The sequence below is a fragment of the Vulpes vulpes genome, unplaced genomic scaffold (genome assembly GCF_048418805.1).
Source record: "Vulpes vulpes isolate BD-2025 unplaced genomic scaffold, VulVul3 u000000674, whole genome shotgun sequence".
Taxonomy (NCBI): domain Eukaryota; kingdom Metazoa; phylum Chordata; class Mammalia; order Carnivora; family Canidae; genus Vulpes; species Vulpes vulpes.
Window position 1 is genome coordinate 398,935 of NW_027325812.1, and position 22,449 is coordinate 421,383.

The window sequence follows — 22,449 nt, forward strand, 5'->3', positions numbered from 1 at the left end:
GAGGTGGCTGCTGTGTCACTTATAAAGATGAATCACTCACAGAACTGCACCAGGGGTACCAGTCCTGTTGGAGAGATGAGTTATATGGGAGAGGTATGAATAGATGTTATGGGAGAACAGATCTATCTGCTGGTTGATGCTTCAGAGGGAGCTTTATATGGAGGAGGTATGAATTGCTGAGCATTGTGGGAGGACAAGATAGTATTTGACATGCAGAGAGGAGCAACAAGGGCATTTACAGGAAAAGGAGTGGTAAGAGCATGGACAGACCAGAGCACAACTAGGTGGAGAGTGGCCAGTTCTTTCGTTTGGTTGCAACATAGGCTCTATGAGTGAGAGGAAAGGGAGATAAGTTTGAGGCCTAATCATGGAAGGCCTTGTACACCCAACTAAGGTTTTAGACTTAGAATATTTTTAGTAGGTTCAGTGCTTTACGTGGAGTTACATCAGCAGAACTGTGCTTTGGGGAAGTTAACCAGACAGCACCATGTGGATGAGAGGGGAAGGGACTGACACCATGGGGACAGCGAGAAGTCGTCTATGATAGGCAAGCAAGAGGCACTAAGAGTTGAAGGCTTGAACAATGGATGCAGCCATAGGAGTGAGTAGGAGGGAACAGGTGCTCCAGACACAACAGAGCCAGACTCTACAGCCTCATCTCAAGGAATATATGTGGCAAGGAAGAGAATGTGTCAGCACATTAAGGCTAAAATGTAATACAAATAGAAATTGGGAATACTGAAGGAGAAGCACTTTTAAGAGAGAAGATGATGAGTTCTATCTTGGGTATATTGAATATCTGGCTAAACATCGGGCTGGAGAGTACTTAAGGAAATTAGAAATAAAGGACAGGGCCTCAGAAAATGGTCAGGTTGGGGATACAGATATGAGCAGTTGTGTGGAAGTGAGAGTTGAGAGGGGATAAGATTGCCCAGGAGAGAGTGAGGAACAGGCAGGGAAGGATTCTGGGACAGAACATTGGGGAATCTTTGCATTTAGGGCATAGGAAGAAGGGGAAGGGCAGAGGAGGAGGAAGGGAAGGAGCACTGTGATGGAAGCAGGAGAACCAGGAGAGTGGAGTATCTCAGAAGTCAAGGGAGGAACATGTTCCCAGAATTGGGTGGTTAAGATGGAGCAGGTGATGGCTTCTGCCTGTGAGAGCAGGGAGCTTAAATGGGAAAAGTAGACCAGGGCCAGACCATGGGAAGTCTTCTAGGGGAGAGAGAATATATATAGTGACTTGATCCTGTCTCTACTACTCATTTTCTGTTTGACTTTGGACAATGCACTTAATTTTTGCCTTGATTTGTGCCTTGGTGTCCTCGCCTGAAAAATGGGCATAATGATTGCACATACCTCATGAGGTGGTCGCATGAGGATCACATATGTGTGTGTTGCTTTGAACAGTGCCTGGCAGAAGATAAGTTCTTAATTACTATTCACTATTATAATTATTTGCCATGCTGAGGAGTTTTGACTGTATCTGTGGGGGATAGGGAGCCATAGAGAGTCTCCAACAAGGGCATTGGCATGATCTGAAAGCAACCTCCTCCTTCACCCAAGAGCCAGTTGGAATCTGAGAATCAGGTAAGATTACTAGAAAAAGGAAAGTGCTAACTATTGCAGTGATATCAGAGAAGGAAGAGAGATAAGAGGTCTTGAGGATTGGCTGCCAGGTTCTTGGTGAGCTCTGAGTTTCCTGAGAGTGATGGGAGTGGGAGGTGGAGTACAAGGGGTTGGGGAACACAATGGGTGATGGGACAACAGAGGACCTGTTCTTAGGCTCTTTGAATATTTTGACCATATGAGGTAAGAGAGGATGATCATTTAGAGGGTAGCGGGGTAGCCTGGTCTCAGGGAGGAAGGAAGACAGAAGAGGCAGCCCAGAGGACAGAATCAAGAGACATTTAGAGTGGGGATGTCCTCTGTGGATGTGGCAGCCTGAAAGGAGAGGTAAAATGTGGGTATGAATTAGATTGTGCCGGCCATTGGTTCAATTTTAAGGAGGATGAGCTGGTCTGGATTTTGGCGGAGACAAGAAGGGAGCTCGTCTGTGGAAGAAGAGCCCCGGTGAACGGGCGGTTGGGAAATCGAGAAAGTTAGAGAAGATTTGGAGTGGGTGTTATTGGGAAAACAGGAGGGAAGGGTCAGATGGAGGCAAACAGAAGGTCTGCCTTGTATCAGCGAAAGTCCAGCCGAGGAGGGCTATCCTTGATTTGATAACAAATTGACAACAAATAACTTGTTTGTTTTATGGCCATTCCCTTGTGCCCTTTGACAGCCGCCAGTGAGGGAAGGCGGATGGTACAGGCTTTGGGAGGCCAGTAAAACATCCCTCAAGTGGCTGGCCGTGGGACCTACACTGAACAAGGCGGTAAGCTGTAAGAGGACTGTAATAATAGAGACGGAGGAAAGGGAGGGCACAGTAGGAGGAAAGAGACCGGAAGAGGTGAGGGAAGAAGGGGGAAGAGCCCTAAAGATACAAAGGGCTGTAGTCGGAGAGGACAGTTTCAGCTTTCAAGATCTTTGTGGGAGAGCAGCTTCAAATGCTGATGAAGACGGGGGTGGGGTGGGGTGGGTGGGGTGGAGGGTGGGGGGCGGTTAGGCCTGGAGTAAATGGTTAGATCTTAGTTGTGCATGTGTTTATGAAGGTGTTTTCTGAGTTGCACTTCAAAACTCCTTAAAGAAAATTAACCAGGTAGCATCATGTGGATGAGAAAGAGAGACTGACGATGTAGTGTGAGAAAGAGCTAAGTTCCCCTTACCTCAACAGGAAGTCGGTTGAAATTGTCTAGGGTTGATAAATCCAGAAATAGTAGTATATCAGTCTAAATCTCCTGGGTCAAAGGCAGAAGCCTAAGTGATTGCCCAGCTTTTGCAGATGGATGGTTGTAAAACAAGCAGACCACTCACTTGGGGTTTGATATTTGAAGCAGTCAGGGCATCTTTAGCTCACGTTTAGGTGTGGCCCGCGTCTGGAGATTCTGTTTGGCCTGGCATCTCTCTTCTGCAGCTGTCTTCTTGCTGCTGGGTATGCGGTGCTTGAAGAGTAGGACCCCGGGGAGTCGGTGCAGCCTGAGCTGCTCTCAGATGGGGAAGTAGATTTTCATCTTTGATTGGCGTGAGGAAATTACTCTTTTAGTGAATAAACAGGCAGGCTGAAGCCATCCGTAGAGTGCACCAGAGAATGCCAGGTAGGCAGAACGGAAGCAAGGGCTAGAGAACGCTGAGCTCCCAGATTGGAAAAAGACCGAAAGCTGGGGGTGGGAAAGAGTGGGGAGGTGGAGGGAGAGGGAGAGGGAAAGAGAGGTGGAGAGAGGGAGGGAGCATTAAACATCTCTGTCAGTTATTTTCTCCCCACGCACTGGCTCCTTCAGTTTTACTCCCCTACACCCTGAGTGGCTCTGCACCCAGTTACAGTGTGTTGGCAGGGGGAGGGGTGTTGTCCCCGCTGACAAGCAATTCTGTGACACCAGCTGGGTGTCCTCCAGTTCAGCTCCATTCAGACATTGATGTAGGAAAGATGTTGGGCTTCAGAGCCCAAGGAAGAATTCTTGAGATGCCTTTGGGGCAAAAAGGTGGTTTTATGAAAGCATGAGGGCAGGGGCAGGGCCTGTGGACAGAAAGAGCTGCAATGGGGTTATTAGGGGTGGCAGTTTATATACTCTCAAGTTGGGAAGGGGCTGGGGATATCATAAGTCTCTAAGGAATTTTGGAATCAAAGTTTCCAGGACCTTGAGGGGGCTATCTATTGTTGGGAAAAGGTCATTTATTACTGTCTGATAAAACCTGAGTCATGAGACCCTTCAGATGCTTATCAGTGGTTCAAATGGCTGGGGGATGATTGCTAACAAGTATCTTGGGAGGTAGAGATAAAGGACATTTCCAAAGGGATTTTTGTATGTTAAAGAAGGCTTCAGGGTCCTGGGCTAAGATTGCCTTTTGCTCTTAGCAAAATACTAACATTTAGGCAGCTGAATCCCTAGAGGCACATCACTCTGTCTGTTTCAAGGACTTGTCAAGTGTTTGTAAATAATAAGGAAATCTAATAATTTTCCTTCTGCTTTGTTTCCCACATCATCACTGTCTACCAGGAGATAGCATCAAATCCCAGAGGTTAAAGGTTCAGTTCTGCAAGACAGCCTCCTCCCCCCCAACTGCAGATGCCATTTACCAGCCAGGTTAGCACCTGTGCTTCTGACCGACTGGTTACACATTGGAAGTTCCAGTGATCCCCTTTTTGAGCTATATTAATTTGCTAGACTTCCTCACCAAACTCATAGAAACGCTTAACTATAGAGAACAAACTGAAGGTCACCAGAGGGGGGGTTGGTGGGGGTGGATGAAATAGGTGAAGGGGATAAAGAGTACACTTAACATGATTAGCACCAGGTGATGTATAGAATTGTCGAATCACATATTGTATACCTGAAAATAATATAACACTGCATGTTAACTATACTGGAATTTTAAAAAATTCACAAAAATATTGTATGTACTAGATGACTGGTTTATTATAAAAGGATATAATTTAGGAATAGCTAGATGGAAGAGATGCCTAGAGCAAGGAGTGGGGAAGGATACAGAGCTTGCATGCCCTCTCTAAGCATGTAGCCCTCCCGGAATCTCCCAAGTGTTCACCAATTCATAAGCTCTCTGAACCCCATTCTTTTGCTTTTTTATGGAAGCTTCATTACATAGGCATTATTGATTTAAATCATCGGTCATTGGTGATTGGACTCAGTCTCCAGCCCCTTTCCCCTTCCCAGAGGTGGAGGAGTGGGTGGGGTTCCTTCCAACCCTCCAATCACATTATTGCTTCCCTCATCCTTAGGTGTGGTTTGCAAAGTAACCTCATTTACATGATAAGACAGCTTCGTGTTCTCCTCACTTAGGAAATTCCAAGTGTTTTAGGAACATTATGCCAGAAATGAACAAAGACCATATGTATATATTTTATTATAAATCACAGTATCATAACCCTTCATTCCTCTAGAGCTATTGCCTTCTTTCCTCTCTTTCCCAGACTCTTTTGAAAGGCTCTACTTTCTGCCCTCCAGTCCATCCATCAGCCCACTGCAGGCTGGCGTCTTCACTCTTAACTCCCTAAGAGTCTTGTTTCGATTGCCAGTAACCTGCTAGTATTCAGTGAACCTCCATGCTGCGAAGTTGATCCTCATGAAGCCCCTCTAACGTTGGCTTCCTTGGGCTTTCTTTCTATTACTTCTCTGGCTCATTCTTCCTGTTGTTCCCTTTGTTCCCTTTGTCCCTCCACCCCCACCCCCACCTCAGGATATTTTCATTTAATTTATCTAACAGCATTTGTCTAACAACATAGCACCGACTGTGTACCATTTACTGTGCCAGGTGCAGATGAATACACAACCCTGGGCTCTCCAGGGTGTTCATCTAAAAGTGGGAGGAAGCCTTGCAACAAGTTGGTGAGTGCCATGATCCACTCAAGTGCAGGCTGCAGTGGGGATGCCAGGAAGGAAGCAGTCCATTTTGTCAGACCAGGGGTCAGGTCAAGAGGGGTCAGGAAAATCTTATGCCTGGACCACTCTCCCCACCACTTGCCTGAGCTATCCTTAATCTCTCGGTGCTCATCTATAAAGTAATGTGGCAGTTGTGGAGGTGCATTACTCAGATGTCTTTTTTGCTTTAAGGAGTGCAGTTGACTCACAGCCTCCAGCTGTTGCTTTTGGATCGGCTATGGAATGTATACTGAGGCACACTTCTGGGCACCCCCAGCCAGTGACTGGGCATGGCAGCAGCAGTAGAGCCCAGCAAGTTCTGCCCAGTGCAGGATTCTACTGGGCAGTCTGTGCTCAAGGGCCCCCCTCTGGCCTGGTTGAGACCTTCCTAAAGTGTAGGCTGTCCTACACTTTAAGGAGCTTCCTCTCAAATCCTCCCTTCTCTCTCTCCTTTCACACCCGCATTACCATCTACTCCTGCACTCCTGCACTCCTCCCTTTTCCCCCACTGAATCACTTGCAATACTAATTGTTTTGGCATTTGAACCTAACACAGGGCTTGGACAGGACTGTGCCATAGTGTGCTGTTGTAAGAATTCAGTGAGTTAATATATGGGAAATGCTTAGAGAAGGTCCTGATACACAGCAAGTGTTATGCTATTTTGTTGTTAGCTATTGTTATTATTATTATTGTTTTATTATCCTTTAGATATCAACTTCTATTTTACTCTTTCAAGAAACCTAAGATCTGCCAAGCGCATCTTGTCCTTAATTCTGTTCCATTGCTTTTTCTTGTTGGCCTTCACACTTAGATGGTGAATTCAGTGAATAATGGAACATTGTTGGGTTTACTGTTGTTTATCAGTGCCTAACATTGTGTCTAACTTGTAGTAGATATTGAATTGATGTTTCTTGAATAAAAAATGATGATTCAGCTAAGTATTAACAGATGAGCATTATTTGTCAAATGGATTAGGGCTGGAAGAAAGGAATTGTTGAGAGAATTGTCTACTGTGGTGTGAAAAGCCTATACTGTGAATTGTGTACTGAAAGCTGCTAGTTATGATTGAAAAATAGGGTGCAAGAGAGATGTGGCAAGAAAGAAGCCAAAGGAGTAAGTCAAGGGCCAGACCGCTGGGAAGGCCTGAATGCCAAGCCAGAGATTTTGAATGGCAGTCACCTCATGCAGGTGTCATGCAGGTGTCATCCAGGCCTTCCGATGTCCTAGAGGGCTCACATCCATCTTTGTTAGTGGTTATGTGCTTACGAATCATATGTTACTTCACCCAACACTAAAGATTGCCCCCCAAATGGTGGCTCTTTCTCTAGAACTACATGAAGAAATGTGGGCATCTTTGAACACTTATTTTAACAAGGCATCTTAATTGGTCTTTATTTACAAACTACTTTTTTTTTTAAGATTTTATTTATTTATTAGAGACAGAGAGAGAGAGAGAGAGAGAGAGAGAGAGAGACAGGCAGAGGGAGAAGCAGGCTCCATGCAGGGAGCCTGACGTGGGACTCGATCCCAGGTCTCCAGGATCACACCCTGGGCGGAAGGCGGCACTAAACCACTAAGCCACCAGGGCTGCCCTACAAACTGCTTTGGCTGCTCTATTTCACCCAAACAGTTGGGTCTCTTAACTGGTCTCTTTGCTTTCCTCAAAGCCCTGTTAAATATACCTTCTACTCCCACCGTGAGACAGATCTCTCTAAAGCTAAATCTGTTCATCTTACTCCTTAATTTAATACTTCCCAATAATAGCAACAAGATAATGTCCAGATTCCTTAGTGTGGTCCACAAGGACCATCATGGTCTGAGCCTTTCCTGCCTCTATGCTCTGTACCGCACCGTGCTGAACTGCTTGTAGGCATCAGGAAGTTACGCTGCTCACCACTTTCTTCATGTACACACTACTGCTGCCTGGAATGCCCTTCATCTGGCTACTTTTTGAACTCTTATAGGAATTAGTTCCAAAATTACTGCGTCTGTGAAGCCATTTCTAACTTTGTAGGCAGTGGTCATACTCCTTTGCAGCCTCATTAGACTGTGTGTATATTGCTTTGGCACTCACCTCACTGCATTGCACTCGTCTGGTTACCTCCGATCCCCTCTCTAGACTGTGGCTCCTTGAGCATTAGTGACTATGGAGTCCCCAACACCTGGTGCAATGCCTGACATATAATATATACTCAGTAGATAATTGGTTAAAGAGAAAAGGACAAAATGAAATAAAAGCCATTCTCTTTCTTTTGAAGGGGAAGGAGGTCCCCTCACCATGTGGTGGTCCCTGGCAGCCCTCGTGGGCCTGTACTACCTCCTGCGCTGGTACCGGGAGAGACAGGTGGTGAGCCACCTGCAGGACAAGTATGTCTTCATCACGGGCTGTGACTCGGGCTTCGGGAACCTGCTGGCCAGGCAGCTGGACCTGCGAGGCTTGAGGGTGCTGGCTGCATGTCTGACGGAGAAGGGGGCCCAGCAGCTGAGAAGCCAGACGTCAGACAGGCTGGACACGGTGATCCTGGATGTCACCAAGACAGAGAGCATTTTGGCGGCCACCCAGTGGGTGGAGGAGCATGTGGGGGACAGAGGTATGGAGAAGTATTTTCTCCTTTTATTTACTTGGGCATGAAGATGTTAAAATTTTCTCTCTATATATAAAATCTCAAAAGCAGGGCTTAAAAGACAGCAAGCTGTCTTTTTCATTTGAAAGATGATCGTGCTCTTTGGTAGTGTTTCATTTCCTTAACAATGTTTACCTTGAAAAATGAGCCAAATAGATTTGAAGCTATTATTTCACCTTGTCAGTGGGGTATTTATAACATAGTTATTTATGTTTAAACAATTTTCAAGGTATTCTTAAGAAACTGATTCTTTCCCCCTTTGCTACCATTTAAAATATAGTCATTCCTGGGCCCCTGGATGGCTCAGTCGGTGAAGAGTCCAAATTTGGCTGAGGTCATGATTCCAGGTCCTGGGATTGAGTCCCGTGTTGGGCTCCCTGCTTGTTGGGGAATCTGCTTCTCCCTCTCTGTTTGCTCCTCCCATTGCTTATACTCTCTCTCTCAAGTTAAAAAAAAAAAAAAAAAAATATATATATATATATATATATAATATATACATATATTTAGAAATACATAGTCATTCTTTGAAGTCAGTCTTTGGTCCATTTCTTTCTAAAAAATTTTTTTCTGATCAATAGACTGTATTTCTTAGAGATATTGTAGATTGACAGAAAAATTCAAAGTGAGTACACAGTTCCCATATACAACCCCTCTTACAGTTTCCTCTATTATTAACATCTTACATTGGTGTGATACGTTTATTACATTTGATGAGCCAATATTAATATGTTATCATTAACTAAAGTCCATAGTTTACATTAGGGTCCACTTTGTATTGTACAATTCTGTGGGTTTTGCTGAATGTTAAATAACATGTATCCACCATATAGTATGATATAGAATAGTTTCACTGCCCTAAGATCCTGTGTTCCACCTGGTTGCCATCTGTGCCCTCCAACCCCCGCGAATCCTGGCAATTACTCATCTTTTTCCTGTCTGCATAGTTTTGCCTTTTCCTGAATGTCATGTAGTTGAATCACATTGTATATATGGCCTTTTAAAATGGCTTCTTGCAACTAGCAACATGCATTTCAGCTTCCTACTTGTCTTTCTGTGGCTTGATAGCTCATTTCTTTTTATTACTGAATAAGATTCCACTGTATGTATAGCAGTTTTTTGTCATTCACCTCCTGAAGGACATCTTGGTTGTTTTCAGTTTTTGGCAATTGTGGATGAGTCTTCACTTCTTTTTTTTTTTTTTTTTTTTTTAAAGATTTTATTTATGTATTTGAGAGAGGAGAGAGCAGGAACAGGGACAAGGGCAGAGGGAGGAACAGACTCCCCACTGAGCAGGGAACTCATGTCAGGGGTCTATCCCAGGACCCCTGGGATCATGACCAGAGCTGAAGGCAAACACTGAACTGACTGAGCCACCCAAGCACCCCACGAGTCTTCACTTCTAAGTTTAATTTTTATCCAGATCCTCTTCATTCCCCTTCCTGTCTCTCCCTCTTGTTTTCTGATTCCATAGATCTTGTTAATTGACCTTCCTAAACCTCACTTCACCCCAGGAGTTGCAGACTAGCAATAACATTGTTTTGTTGGGTTGCAGGAGGTTTGATATTTTAAAAAATTGACTTGAAAGTTGACTTCAACATATTATATCCTCTCTGAGGATGTATCCCAGGCAGAGTCAGGAATTCTGGGGAGTTACAGCCTCTGTGCTGTGCCTTGCAGTTTATTTCTGTTGTATTGTTACTGGTTTCCCATCTGTTAGAGTGTGAGCTACCTTGAAGACACGGGCCTTCCTTACCCATTATTGTACTTCTAGTTTCTGGCATATTCTCTGGTACCTGTTAAGGGCTCAACAAATGCTGAATAGATCCTATCTACTCATAGTTGTTTGTTTGTTTGTTTTTTAAGATTTTATTTATTTATTCATGAGGGACACAGAAAGAGAAGCAGAGACACAGGCAGAGGGAGAAGCAGGCCCCCTGCAGGGAGCCTGATGCAGGACTCGATCCCAGGACCCCAGGATTACGCCCTGAGCCAAAGGCAGATGCTCAACCACTGAGCCACTCAGGTGTCCTGAAGAAACTATTTTTTATTAGAATCCCTACCTTAGGTGGGCCCTGGACTTCATATCTTATTGAGGCTATAAATACCAAAACCCGTATTCACATTGGTTGGCAAATTCCTTCAAATCAAAGCTGGTATCAGTGTCCTCTTTATTGTTTCTGGATTCCCGCCTTTTCTTAGTTTTTGGCCTGACCTTTTTTATACTTTCTTGTTACAAACTGATGGACTCAGAAACATTAGAGAATATATTTTGTCTAACATTTTTTTAGTTGTCAGCAGGAAGATTGATTAAAGTAAAAAGTTTGTCAGTTTTGTTTGAAACTGAACTTCTGCTTTGACTTTGTTCTAGGTCTCTGGGGCCTGGTCAACAATGCAGGCATTTTTCACCCACATTGCTGCAGCGAGTGGCTGAAGATAGAGGCCTATGTGGATGTCTTCAAAGTGAACCTCACTGGTTTGATTGAAGTGACCTTAAGCATGCTTCCCTTGCTGAGGAGAGCACGGGGGAGGATTGTTAATGTCTCCAGCATTCTGGGAAGACTTGCTTTCTTTGGAGGAGCCTACTGTAGCTCCAAGTACGGAGTAGAAGCCTTTTCAGATACTCTGAGGTAATGCTCTTAAGTTAAAACAAAAGCAACTCTTGAGCACTTAAATATGTTTTAGCCATTGTTCTGATTGCTTTCACCTACATTATCCCGTTTCATTACTCTAAAAATCTTGATTTGTAGATATTATTACTAGTCTGTTTTATATAGGAGACTGAGGCTCATGGGCACTTCGGTGGCTCAATCAGTTGAACGTCTGCCTTAAGCTCAGGTTGTGATCCCAGGGTCCTGGGATTTAGCCTCTCCCTCTGCCTGCCGCTCCGCTGCATGTGCTCTCCCTCTTTCTCTGTCAAATAGATAAACAAAGTCTTAAAAAAAAAAAAAAGGAAACTGAAGCTCAGATTTAAATCTCTTTTCCCAAGTTCACCTGCCATAACCAGGGTTTGGCATAACTGTGTTTCGACCCTAGGTCTTTGTCTCCTGCCACCGATCACACTTTAATTCTCAAGATTTATCTTTGATGAAATTTCATTTCTGAAGAGAAGGTGACTGTCCTCCTTCCCCCTTAACGTGAGCCTGGCCTTGTCTCTCCCTGGTGAGACTCTCTCTCTCTCTCTCTCTCTCTGGGCGCTCATCTCCTTACTCTGTATATCTTTTCTTCTTCTTCTTCTTCTTCTTCTTCTTCTTCTTCTTCTTCTTCTTCTTCTTCTTCTCCTTCTCCTTCTTCTTCTTCTTCTTCTTCTTCTTTTTTTTTTGTTTATCTTTTCTTTATCTAAGAACTTCTTTTCTTAGGACTTCAGTTCACCACAGCCCTTAGTTGGCCCTGCCTCTACCTCCTGGCTTTTTTTCAGGCAGTGTTTTAGCTTCATGTTGCTCTGTCAGCTTCTTCCTTTTTATATTTCCCTTTACATTTTCATTCCCAAGAGAGATGACTCTATCAGCTGTGTTTATTTTCTGTGTGTGCCAAGTGACCTCTTACGTGACATTTTTGTGTACTTATTGTTGTGCCAGACACTGTTGTAGGTACTTGACATCTAACAGGTCATTTAATTTTCACGCAACCCAATGAGGAAGGTATTATTTGTATCTTTATTGTAGGTGTGAGGAAACTGGGGCACAGAGATTAGTAAGTCTTCATAGTCATAACACAGGTAATAACAGGCAGAGCCATCCCGTCCCAGGCAGGGCTTTCCTCCCCATCCAGTACCTTCCCTGGTCCAGTTAGCTGTGGACATGATGGTGTAGTCACATGGCACGAAATATTGCTGCTTAGTCTCCCCATTAGCGGGGGCTGACTTTAGGGCAGTTACTTGGAAATGAGCTGTGAATATTTTTAGGCACTATGGATTAGCTTCCTATAGCTGCTGTAACTTTTTTTTAAGACTTAATTTTTTTAGGGACGCCTGGGTGGCTCAGTGGTTTAGCGCTGCCTTCAGCCCAGGTTGTGATCCTGGAGTCCTCGGATCGAGCCCCATGTCAGGCTCCCTGCATGGAGCCTGCTTCTCCCCCTGCCTGTGTCTCTCCTCTCTCTCTCTCTCTCTCTCTCTCTCATGAATGAATAAATATAATCTTTTTTTTGAAAAAAAAAAAAAAAAAAAACCCTTAATTTTTTTAGGTAATCTCCATACCCAATGTGGGGCTCGAACTCACAACCCCAAGATCAAGAATCGCATGCTCTACCGACTGAGCCAGCCAGGTGTCCCATACACATTGAAAGCGACACGTATTTGTTTCCTCACAGTTCTGGAGGCCAAAGTCTGTAATCAGTGTTACTGGGCCAAAATCACGTTGTTGTCAGGGCCAGGTGCCTTCTGAAGGCTCTCGGGGAGAATCTTTTCCTTGCCTCTTCCAGTTTCTGGTGGCTTTCCATTCCTTGGCTTGTGACTACATCACTCCAGTCTCTGCCTCCAAGGTCACATTGCCTTCTCATCCCCTACGGGCCTTCAGATCTGCCTCTGTGTCGCTTATAAGGGTAGTTGTGATTGCACTAAGGGCACACCCAAATTATCTAGCATAATCTCCCTATCTCAAGACGCTTAATTTAATCACAACTGTGAAGTGCCACATAGGGTGACATTTATAGGTTCCAGGGATCTCTGGGGGCCGTTACTGAGCCACCATGTGCCATAACTGGTAGATATCTCGTATAACACGCACATTGTACTATCTGCCTAGGAAGAGAATAGGGAAATACCTGAGGAAGTCATGTGAGTCGTCACCGTGTAGCAGGCACCTTGCCTGGCCTGCAGCCTAACTGACGTTCTGCCTGCCCCTATGTGGCTGCTCCTGCTGGTTTACCACCACTCATGACTGGTGTCTCGGACCCCTTGACTCATTCGCAGACCAAGAGCAAAGAATGTCCTTCCAATGTTCAAATCATAAATTCCTTTAGAAAATTGCAATGTGCCTTAATTGTGCTAAGGCGGAACAGGGAAAGGAAGTTCTGTCCCACATTTGAGTTGGAGTTTTAAAGGGAATGTAGATGTTGTGGTGTGATGGGGATCACAGTGAGGAAGCTGCAAGGGGAAGCCAGAGGTACCACTGGCTTGCATAGCCCTCTCTTCTCCAGCACACGCTGGCACCTGGAGGATCTTTCACTGAGGCTCTACCACGGAAAGTTTTAGGTTTTGCTTTGATAAAGGGAGGCTTTTCCTTTAGAACAGTGGTTTTTAACCTCTAGGATGTCTCAGAGCCACTTGGATGGCTTATTCAAACAGATTGTCGGGTCTCACCTCCAGAGTTTCTGACTTTATAAATCTAGACTAGAGCCCAATAATTTGTATTTCTAACAGGCTCCCAGATGCTGGTGTTGCCATTTATTTGGGGACCACACTTTGAGGACCAGTCACTCACTGCTTAGAGGGTCATGATGCTTTGTGTTTTACCTTCTTATGGACTATTATTTCAGACATTTCTCTTTTTTTAAAAAAGAGATTTATTTATTTATTCATGAGAGACACACAGAGAGAGGCAGAGACACAGGCAGAGGGAGAAGTAGACTCCCCATGGGGAGCCCGATGCAGGACTCGATCCTGGATCCTGGGATCACGCCCTGAGCCAAAGGCAGACGCTCAACCGCTGAACCACCCAGGTGTTCCTCAAACATTTCTTCTTGATATCAGCTTGGGCTTCACCTTCTCCAGTGAGGCTACTTGAACCTCTAGATTAGGGAGTACCCCTCATCATTGTCTCCTAAGCACCTAGAGGATACCTCCACTGTGGTCATGGTGCCATCTTCCTTCACTTGGTGAAGGCAGCACCTAGCCCCATACCTGCTACTACATACTCAGCCCCTGATAAATATTTTGGAACTGTTTGTTGAACTAACCTGAGTATTCTAGAGCGACCAGTGACTTGTAATCTTAATGCCCATGTCATATTCCACTAATGGTCTCTTGTAGTCTTTGAATATATGGTGATTTTTCAGAAGCCCATGCTCTTGTGGATACGATTCCACTACTTGGTATTATGTTCATCCCCTTTCTTTACTCAGAAATTCCCTCTTTATCCTTCAAGGCTCTACTGAAACATTCTCTCCTCACTGAAGCCTTCTCTGACTCCCTCAGAAATCTGTCTGCCTCCTCCTCTCTACTTATATGGCCCCTCGAATACCTCTCCTTTATAATTCTTTTGAGTTGTATGACAATTATTTGCTTACTTGTTGGACTCCCCCACTGTGAGCTTTTTGAGGCAAGCAACTGAGTCTTAATTTTCTGAGATCATGCATGTGAAATACTCAGCACAATACCTGTCATAATAATGCTAACTTTCTTTATTATTCCTTGTATTCTTCGTGGTTCTACATCTAATACATGGCAGGTACTTAATAACTCTGAAAAGAGTGGATGTAGAATTGAATGGTTATGGTAGTTTGTATGATCATGTCCCGATTTGTTGGACCTAGAGATATTAAAAAAATTTTTTTCCTCTCCATTTCTTTATCCTTTAAAATATTCAGTAGAGATGTTTTTATAAACTTGTTCTTTTTTGTTTTCCTCCCTGAGAGCGTTGAAATTGTGGTATCTTTCAATCAAAAGAGTTAAATTGAGGGTTTTTATTTTCAGGCGTGAGCTTCGACATTTTGGGGTGAAAATCAGCATAGTTGAACCCGGCTACTTCAGGACCGGAATGACACATGTGGCGTGGTGCCTAGAGAGACTAAAGCAAGCCTGGGAAGAAGTCCCCACGCATATTAAGGAAGCCTATGGACAGAAGTTCTTTGATGCTCGTGAGCTTTTTTTTGGATAGGATAATAGATAACCTTGCATGAGAAGGGGAAAAGAGGGTTGGTGAGAATGATTGGCAGGTCCTCTGAGAGCAGAGGTCCTTAAGCAAAACCTTCCCAGGACAGGAGGGGTTTGGGAAAGTCCCAGTGCTCTCATGGTTGTTGGTGATGGCTGCCATGGCTGAGGAAGAGGTTATATAGATAGCCAAGGACCAAGGCTTGTGCTGCTTTGTCACCTGTGGGCCTGGCCACCTGAGCAGGAGGGAGGGATTACATGGTTAGAGGTATGGTACCTCTGGATCTTGTGTGCCCCTCTGTAGTTTGGTGGGGCTGGTGTGGGAGGCCTGCACAACTAAAGTCCAGCCTTTAGTATTGTCTACCCTTTTGGTAACAAAGGGCCCAACCACAAACTCCATGTCTTATTGTAGGAAGAGGAAGGCTGTGTGTGGGCAGAGGGAAGAGGGTGAGGGCTAGCTTTGCAGGGCCTTATTGACTGTGTCCAGAGACTAGACCTCATATGCAGGTCTCAGGAGCTTCATTGGGGTGAGATGGTTCAATTTCTTGTAAGAATGTCATTCTTATGACCTGGAAGAGAAGGCAGTTTGGGAGTGGGTGCAAGGCAGTCGTCTTCATAGAAGTAAGTTAGGCACATTGGTGTGGGGTTCCATCTTGCTGGGAGAAGCAATGCTTTTTCTTCACACAGAGAAGTCAACAACTTGCCAAGGCCAAATGGAGCAGCTCTCCTTTCATAAAGGGACCCTGTGATGGGTAGGGTAGCAGCAGCCTTGTCGCTGGCTTTGAGTGGTATGGTTTATTTATCAGCGAAAAGGAGGTAGACAGAAGTCGAACAGAAGACTCCTGACCTGCAGCACTGTCTTCTGGGCGCATATGGCCCAAGAGGGTCACCATTAGCACAGGGGAGAAAAAGTGGATCAGGAAAAAGCTGGCACAAAACAGTGCCTGAGCTTTTCAGAACTCGCTAGGGAACTGTTCCCAGCATGCCAGGGGCAGCCATAGCTGTAAACTCTTCCCCATCTAAGGTTTTAAACTGTGTATTGGGAATTTTTCCCCCTCTGGATACATACAGTTTGATGATAGAAATTAAGAGGAAAATAGAATTTATTGTAGTGGCTATACATGAAAGTATATATAGATATAAAAAGATATATATATTTCATGACTTAAAAGGAGTTGAAATGTTCATAGAGTTATCATGGATAACTTTACAGTGCTATCCAATAGAAATATAACGAGAGCCGTATATGTAATCTTAAATTTTCTAGTTGCCTCTTCAAAAAAAGGAAACAAGTGAAATTAATTAATTCTAATCCAGTTTATTTAATTGTACATATCCAAAATACTATCATTTCAGTATTTATTATCAATATAAAGTTGTTAAGGTATTTTATATTCTTTTTTCTTATTAGTCTTTGAAAATCGGTGCATATTTTACATTTACAGCATATTTCAACTTGGATGCTAAGTTTTCCTAGGAAATACTTCATCTATAGATTAAGAAAATTTAGAGTTGCCAGCAGTATTATTCATAATATCTCAAAAGCAGAAACTACTTAAATGTCCATCAACTGATGAATGGGTACGCAAAAGACAATAGTCATACAATAGGATATTATTTGGCAATAAAAAGGAATGAAGTACTGATACATGCTACAGCCTGGAAGAGGCTTGAGAACGTTTGGCTTGAGAACGTTTTGCTTAGTGAAAAGAAGCCAGTCCCAAAGGATTACAATGTGTAACTCTATGTATATGAAAGGTCCAGAAAAGGCAATCCACAGAGACAGCAGCAACCCTACAGCTGGGTTGGTGATGCTGATAGGTGTAAGTTTTCTTCTGGGGATAATAAGAATATTCTAAACTTAGATTGTGGTGATGTTGCATAACTCTAAATATACTAAAAGCCATTGATTTCACTTTAAATGGCTGAATTTTGGGATGCCTGGGTGGCTCAGCGGTTGGGCATCTGCCTTTGGCTCAGGGTTTGATCCCGGGATGTGGGATCAAGTTCCGCATTGGGCTCCCTGCAGGGAACCTGCTTCTCCCTCTCTCTGTGTCTCTTATAAATAAATAAATAAATCTTTTTAAAAAAATAAATAAATGGCTGAATTTTATGGTATATTAATTATATCTCAACAAGATTTAAAAACTTTCCAGTTGCAAAGGTAGATTCACATATCTCTGTTATTCCAAAAATACTAAAACGTTTTCCAACAATGGCTTTGAGTTTTATTTATTTTTTTAAATTTTTATTTATTTATGATAGTCACATACACACACACAGAGATTGAGAGAGAGAGAGAGAGAGAGGCAGAGACACAGGCAGAGGGAGAAGCAGGCTCCATGCACCGGGAGCCCGATGTGGGACTCGATCCCAGGTCTCCAGGATTGCGCCCTGGGCCAAAGGCAGGCACCAAACTGCTGCGCCACCCAGGGATCCCCGGCTTTGAGTTTTAAAATTAAAATTTTTAAATTCCATTTTTAGTTATACTAGCTATATTTTAAGTTCAGTAACTACATTTGGCTAGTGGCTGTCACTGGGAAGCATAGATCTAATCAGCCTAATCCTTGTAGAAATAAAATGTAGTTAGACTTCTATGAGCGTATAACAGGATCTTAACACTAAAATGCAAGGATTGGGACGCCTGGGTGGCTCAATTGGTTAAGTGTCTTTTGGTTCAGGTTGTGACCTCAGAGTCCTGGGATGGAGATGTCCTGAGATGGGCTCCCTGTGCTCAGCAGAGAGTCTGCTTCTCCTTCCTCAGCCCCTGTCCCCCACTTATTCTCTCTCTCTCTCTCTCTCTCAGATAAATAAATAAAATCTTAAAAACCCAAAACCACAGGGAGTAAGATCGCTAACCGTCATTTCTCTTTTTGTATACAGATCACAATGGCGTCAAACAAGGGCTCTTGAAATGTAGCACAAACCTGAACCTGGTCACTGACTGCATGGAACATGCTTTGACATCTGTGCATCCCCGCACTCGATATTCAGCTGGTTGGGATTCTCAGTTTTTCTTCATTCCTTTATCTTATTTGCCTACATCACTGGCAGACTACATATTGACGAGATCCTGGCCCAAACCAGCCCAAGCAGTCTAAGAAAACTAGTTTGATGGCTCTTGAAATGAAGAAGAGGAAAGTCTGAAATTGATCATTAGTATCTCAGTAATCCTTATTTGGAATTAACATGTTTATATTCTAGATATCCAAAGCTTTTTCCTTTAGGTAATAAATTTTTACTATTTTAAGCGTTTTTTCATTAGAATATTTCCAAATACATCGTTTTTCTTTGCCTGTTAAACAGAGTGGACTGAAAACAATTGAACTTGTTTTAATATTATATCTTTACAAAAATGAATAGTTTTCCTGTGCAATTATACACTATTGCTTGAGGACTATTGAGAAATATATGGGCCTGTTTATTTGAAATGGATCTGTAGGGATCCCTGGGTGGCGCAGTGGTTTGGCGCTTGCCTTTGGCCCAGGGCGCGATCCTGGAGACCCGGGATCAAATCCCACATCAGGCTCCCGGTGCATGGAGCCTGTTTCTCCCTCTGCCTATGTCTCTGCCTCTCTCTCTGTCTCTCTGTGACTATCATAAATAAATAAAAATAAAAAAAAAATTAAAAAAAAAAAAGAAATGGATCTGTACTATGGTACTTTAAATAAATATTTCATTTATTTAAATGAAATATTTCTGCCTTCTCTCTGTTGCCAGCTATTTTTGAGGATGTTTCTTCTTTGTTTAAAAATAAGTGGTTTTTAATGTTTTTTTGTTTTGTTTTGTTTTTAATGTTTTTAATTAAAATAATATACACAGGGGATCCCTGGGTGGCTCAGCGGTTTGGCACCTGCCTTTGGCCCAGGGCGCTATCCTGGAGTCCGGGGATCGAGTCCTGCATTGGGCTCCTGGCATGGAGCCTGCTTCTCCCTCCTCATGTGTCTCTGCTTCTCTCTCTCTACTGTCTATTGTGAATAAATAAATAAAATCTAAAATATATACACACACATAGTGAAATGTTCAGCTAACATTCAAAAGCTTAAAAAAAAAAAAAGCCAGCAGTTCCCAACCCTTCATTGCTGCTCCTCAGAGGTAAATGCTTTTAACTTTTAGCTACTTCTTCTGGTAGTAATCTCTGTATTTGTAAATAATATACTGTTACTTCTTGATTTATTAAGTTTAGACATTCTCAGTTGATTTCTTGTTAAGGAAAATCCTGTTGATTTTTCCTATTAGCTTATTTATACCACTTTCCTGGCCATTTCCTATATTTCCATATTTTTAATAAAGTTTTATCTTATTTTCAGTCAAATTAATAGTGTTGACTTTGTTAAGTATGTGACTATTGCGTACTGTTTAGTCAAGTATTTTTCCTTTATAGTACCATGATTTTTTTGGTTGTTTTTCTGAGAGTTCCTCATTGCCTTGGTTTTTTACTTGCACTGTTTTTATTTTTTACTTTTGGTTGTCCCAGATGTCAGAACACTATCAGTAGTATTTTTTAGATAGTTAAACAGATTATAGAATTATCTATTCCATTTCAACAGATCCAATACAGGGTCATACTTTGATTTAGTTGTTATCTCCCTGTACTCTCATTTAACCTATAATAGCTTCTTAACTGAAAAAAAAAAAAAAAAAAACCCAAAAAAACAACTTTTATGATACTGATATTTTTGAAGAGTACTAGTTATTTTGTAAAGCATCCCCCCCATTTGGATTGTATGGCCTGTCCTCATGATCAGATTCAGGTTATGCATTTTGGCAAAAATGCCACAGAGGTAATATTGTGTCCCTCTCAGTGCATCATATCAGTGGTCATAGATGTCAGTTTATCTCATTATTGGTGATGTTAAGTTTGAACCCTTGGTTAAAACAGAGGCTGCCAAGTTTCTCCACTATAAAGTTAATTTTTTTCTTTTGTAATTAATAGGTAATTTGTGAGGATATTTTGAGATTATATAAATATCCTGTTCCTCATCAAACTTTTACCTACTAATTTTATAATTATTAATGATTCTTTTTAAAATCAGTTATTACTGTGATGATTACAAATGGTGATTTTTAACTCCCTCATTCCATCTACAACTTGAAATTTCCATCTCCTTTATTTTTTAATTTATTATAAGAATGGACTCATGGATTCTTATTTAATAAGTTATAAGCCATTGCTGTCATTATGTGTTTCATATTTTTAGAATTCTTATACCTGTACAACTTTTTAAAAAATCTACCAGATGGAGTTCAATATTTACGTGTGTGTGTGTGTCTTTAAACAGAAAATATATAGTCAAAGTACTCCTTGCAAACATTAGATTTTTTTCTTCATTCAGTTTATTCTTATTATTTATTCAAAACACAGTTTGGTGTATTTCTTTCCTGTTAGTATTTAATTTACCTTTCTTCCCCCTGCAAGCTCATTGATTTTATTTTTTTAAAGAATTTATTTATTTATTATTTATTTATTTATTTGAGAGAGAGCATGAGTGGAGTGGGGGGAGGGGCAGAGGAAGATGGGGAAGCAGCCTCCCCACTGAACAGGCTCGATCCCAGGACTCTGAGATCATGACCTGAGCTGAAGGCTTAGTGCTTCAGTAACTGAGCCACCCGGCTGCCCTGATTTTATTTTTTGAATATGTAAAACATTAACATGATTCTAAATTCAAACCTGGTTTATATTGAAGGAAATCTCAGACATTATATAGGAACTGTAATATAAAAAGCTATCATTTGCAACAGCAACAAAAAATATAAGGTACCTAGGAATAAATCTAACAGAAGATATGCAATGCCTTCACTTAGGAAATTATAAAATTTTATTGCAAGACATTAAAGAAAGCCTAAGTAAATGTAAAAACATACCATCACTATGAATAGGGAGTCTCAATATCAGAAAAAGATATATCAGTTTCTTTCAAATAACTTATAAATCCAATCCAGTTAAAATTCCAACAGCATTTTATTCAAATTAAAAAGCTGGTTTTCAAATTTAATAGTAAGAGCAAAAAGGTATGCACTACCAAGAGACTTTTGAAGAACAAGATAAAGGAAACTTGCCTCCTCTGAGCATTAGACTTACTATAAAAATAATATAAACAAATAAATGCAAAGCAAAGATAGACCAATAGATGTAAAGAGCTGAAAAAAAAGGGGGGGGGCACCTGGGTGGCTCAGTGATTGAGCATTTGCCTCTGGTTCAGGTCGTGATCCTGGGGTCCTGGGATTGAGTCCTGCATCAGGCTCCCCATAGGGAACCTGCTTCTCCCTCTGCCTCTGCCTCTCTGTGTCTCTCATGAATAAATAAATAAAATCTTAAAAAAAAAAAAAAAAGATGTAAAGAGCTGAGTGGAGGGATTTGGGTTAAAATAGTGGAGTAGTAGGACCCTCTATTTACCTCATCCCTAGAACATAGACAAATATCAAATCATTCTGAATACCCAGGAAATCAATCTCAGGAGTGAGAGAACAAATTGCACAACCAGGAGAAAAGAGGCCACACTGTGGAAGGTCGGAGATGCTGAGACATGATTTGGGGGAGAAAACAATCACTTTTGCTGCAGAGAGAAGGGTGTCCTGATCAGGGAGAGAGGGGAGAGTGACAAAGAGAGAACAGAGCTCAGGGCATTGCACAAGAAAAACACTTCCCCAAAACCACTGATGGGGAAAATGGAAGGGGCTGAGTATTGCAAGTTTTTACAAGCAGCAGAGCTCAAAGACTAAAGTTTTAGAAGTCTGCACATCGCTGGGTGGACCCTGGCAGATATATTGGTACTCCTGTGGAGAAGGATGGGAGAGGCCCAGGAGCGGATGCATGGTTTGAGGATCACCGGAGTTGCACTGGGAAAAACAGTTCTTGGAGTGCATTTGGGAGAGGTGGCTCTGTCTCTCCGGGGGACAAAAGAGCGAGTGCCATTGAGCACTCATTAGCATATGAGTAGAGATGCCAAGGGCAGCTAGCCTGGACACCAGCTTTTTTGCTGCACTTTGCCACAAACTCCAAGCTCTGTGCATTCGTGTGACTGCCCTTCTAGGACAAATTGGCACCAGCTATAGTGCAGTGAGACTCTCCTCCAGAGAATCAGGGAGGGTCCATGCCTCCCTAGCTCCCTAAAATTTGTTTTTTTTTTTTTTAAAGGTTTTATTTATTTGACAGAGAGAGGGAGAAAAAGCACAAGCAAGGGGAGCAGCAGGCAGAGGGAGAGGGAGAAGCAATCTCTCTGCACAGGGAGCCTGATGTGGGCTCAATCCCAGGATGCTGGGATCATGACCTGATCTGAAGGCAGATGCTAACCCCCTGAGCCAGCCCGGTGCCCCAAATTTGGAATTTTGAAACCCAGCCAGTGGACCTGAGATAAAATGCAGGAGCACTGCTCTGTTGGGGGACACAGACAGGGTGAAGGCAGGGATCTGAGGGAAGCCTGGGACACGTGAGGGGAGATGGTTCACTCTTCTGTGAGGGCTTCCTGAACAGCAGGGGTGTGAACTGCCTCCTTTCTCCACCCCATCAGCATAGCACCCACAGTGAGGGCTTGAGCCAATTAT

At 42.7% G+C, this 22,449-nt stretch overlaps 1 protein-coding gene across 3 annotated transcripts in view; it reads left to right on the forward strand.

Annotated features, from left to right (window-relative positions):
* Positions 1-19,219, forward strand: part of HSD17B6 (hydroxysteroid 17-beta dehydrogenase 6) — a 41,491-nt gene extending 22,272 nt beyond the window's left edge. For 2 of the 3 annotated variants that reach the window (XM_026001908.2, XM_072746223.1), the window contains exons 2-5: positions 7,734-8,066; positions 10,468-10,726; positions 14,728-14,891; positions 17,788-19,219. In XM_026001908.2, the coding sequence (XP_025857693.1) occupies positions 7,754-8,066; positions 10,468-10,726; positions 14,728-14,891; positions 17,788-18,005 (954 nt within the window). In that variant the 5' untranslated portion in view covers positions 7,734-7,753 and the 3' untranslated portion in view covers positions 18,006-19,219. Of the gene's footprint in view, positions 1-2,281; positions 2,375-7,733; positions 8,067-10,467; positions 10,727-14,727; positions 14,892-17,787 lie in introns of all 3 variants that reach the window. The other variant, XM_072746224.1, reaches the window with a different exon arrangement.
* The last annotated feature ends 3,230 nt before the right edge of the window (positions 19,220-22,449 follow it).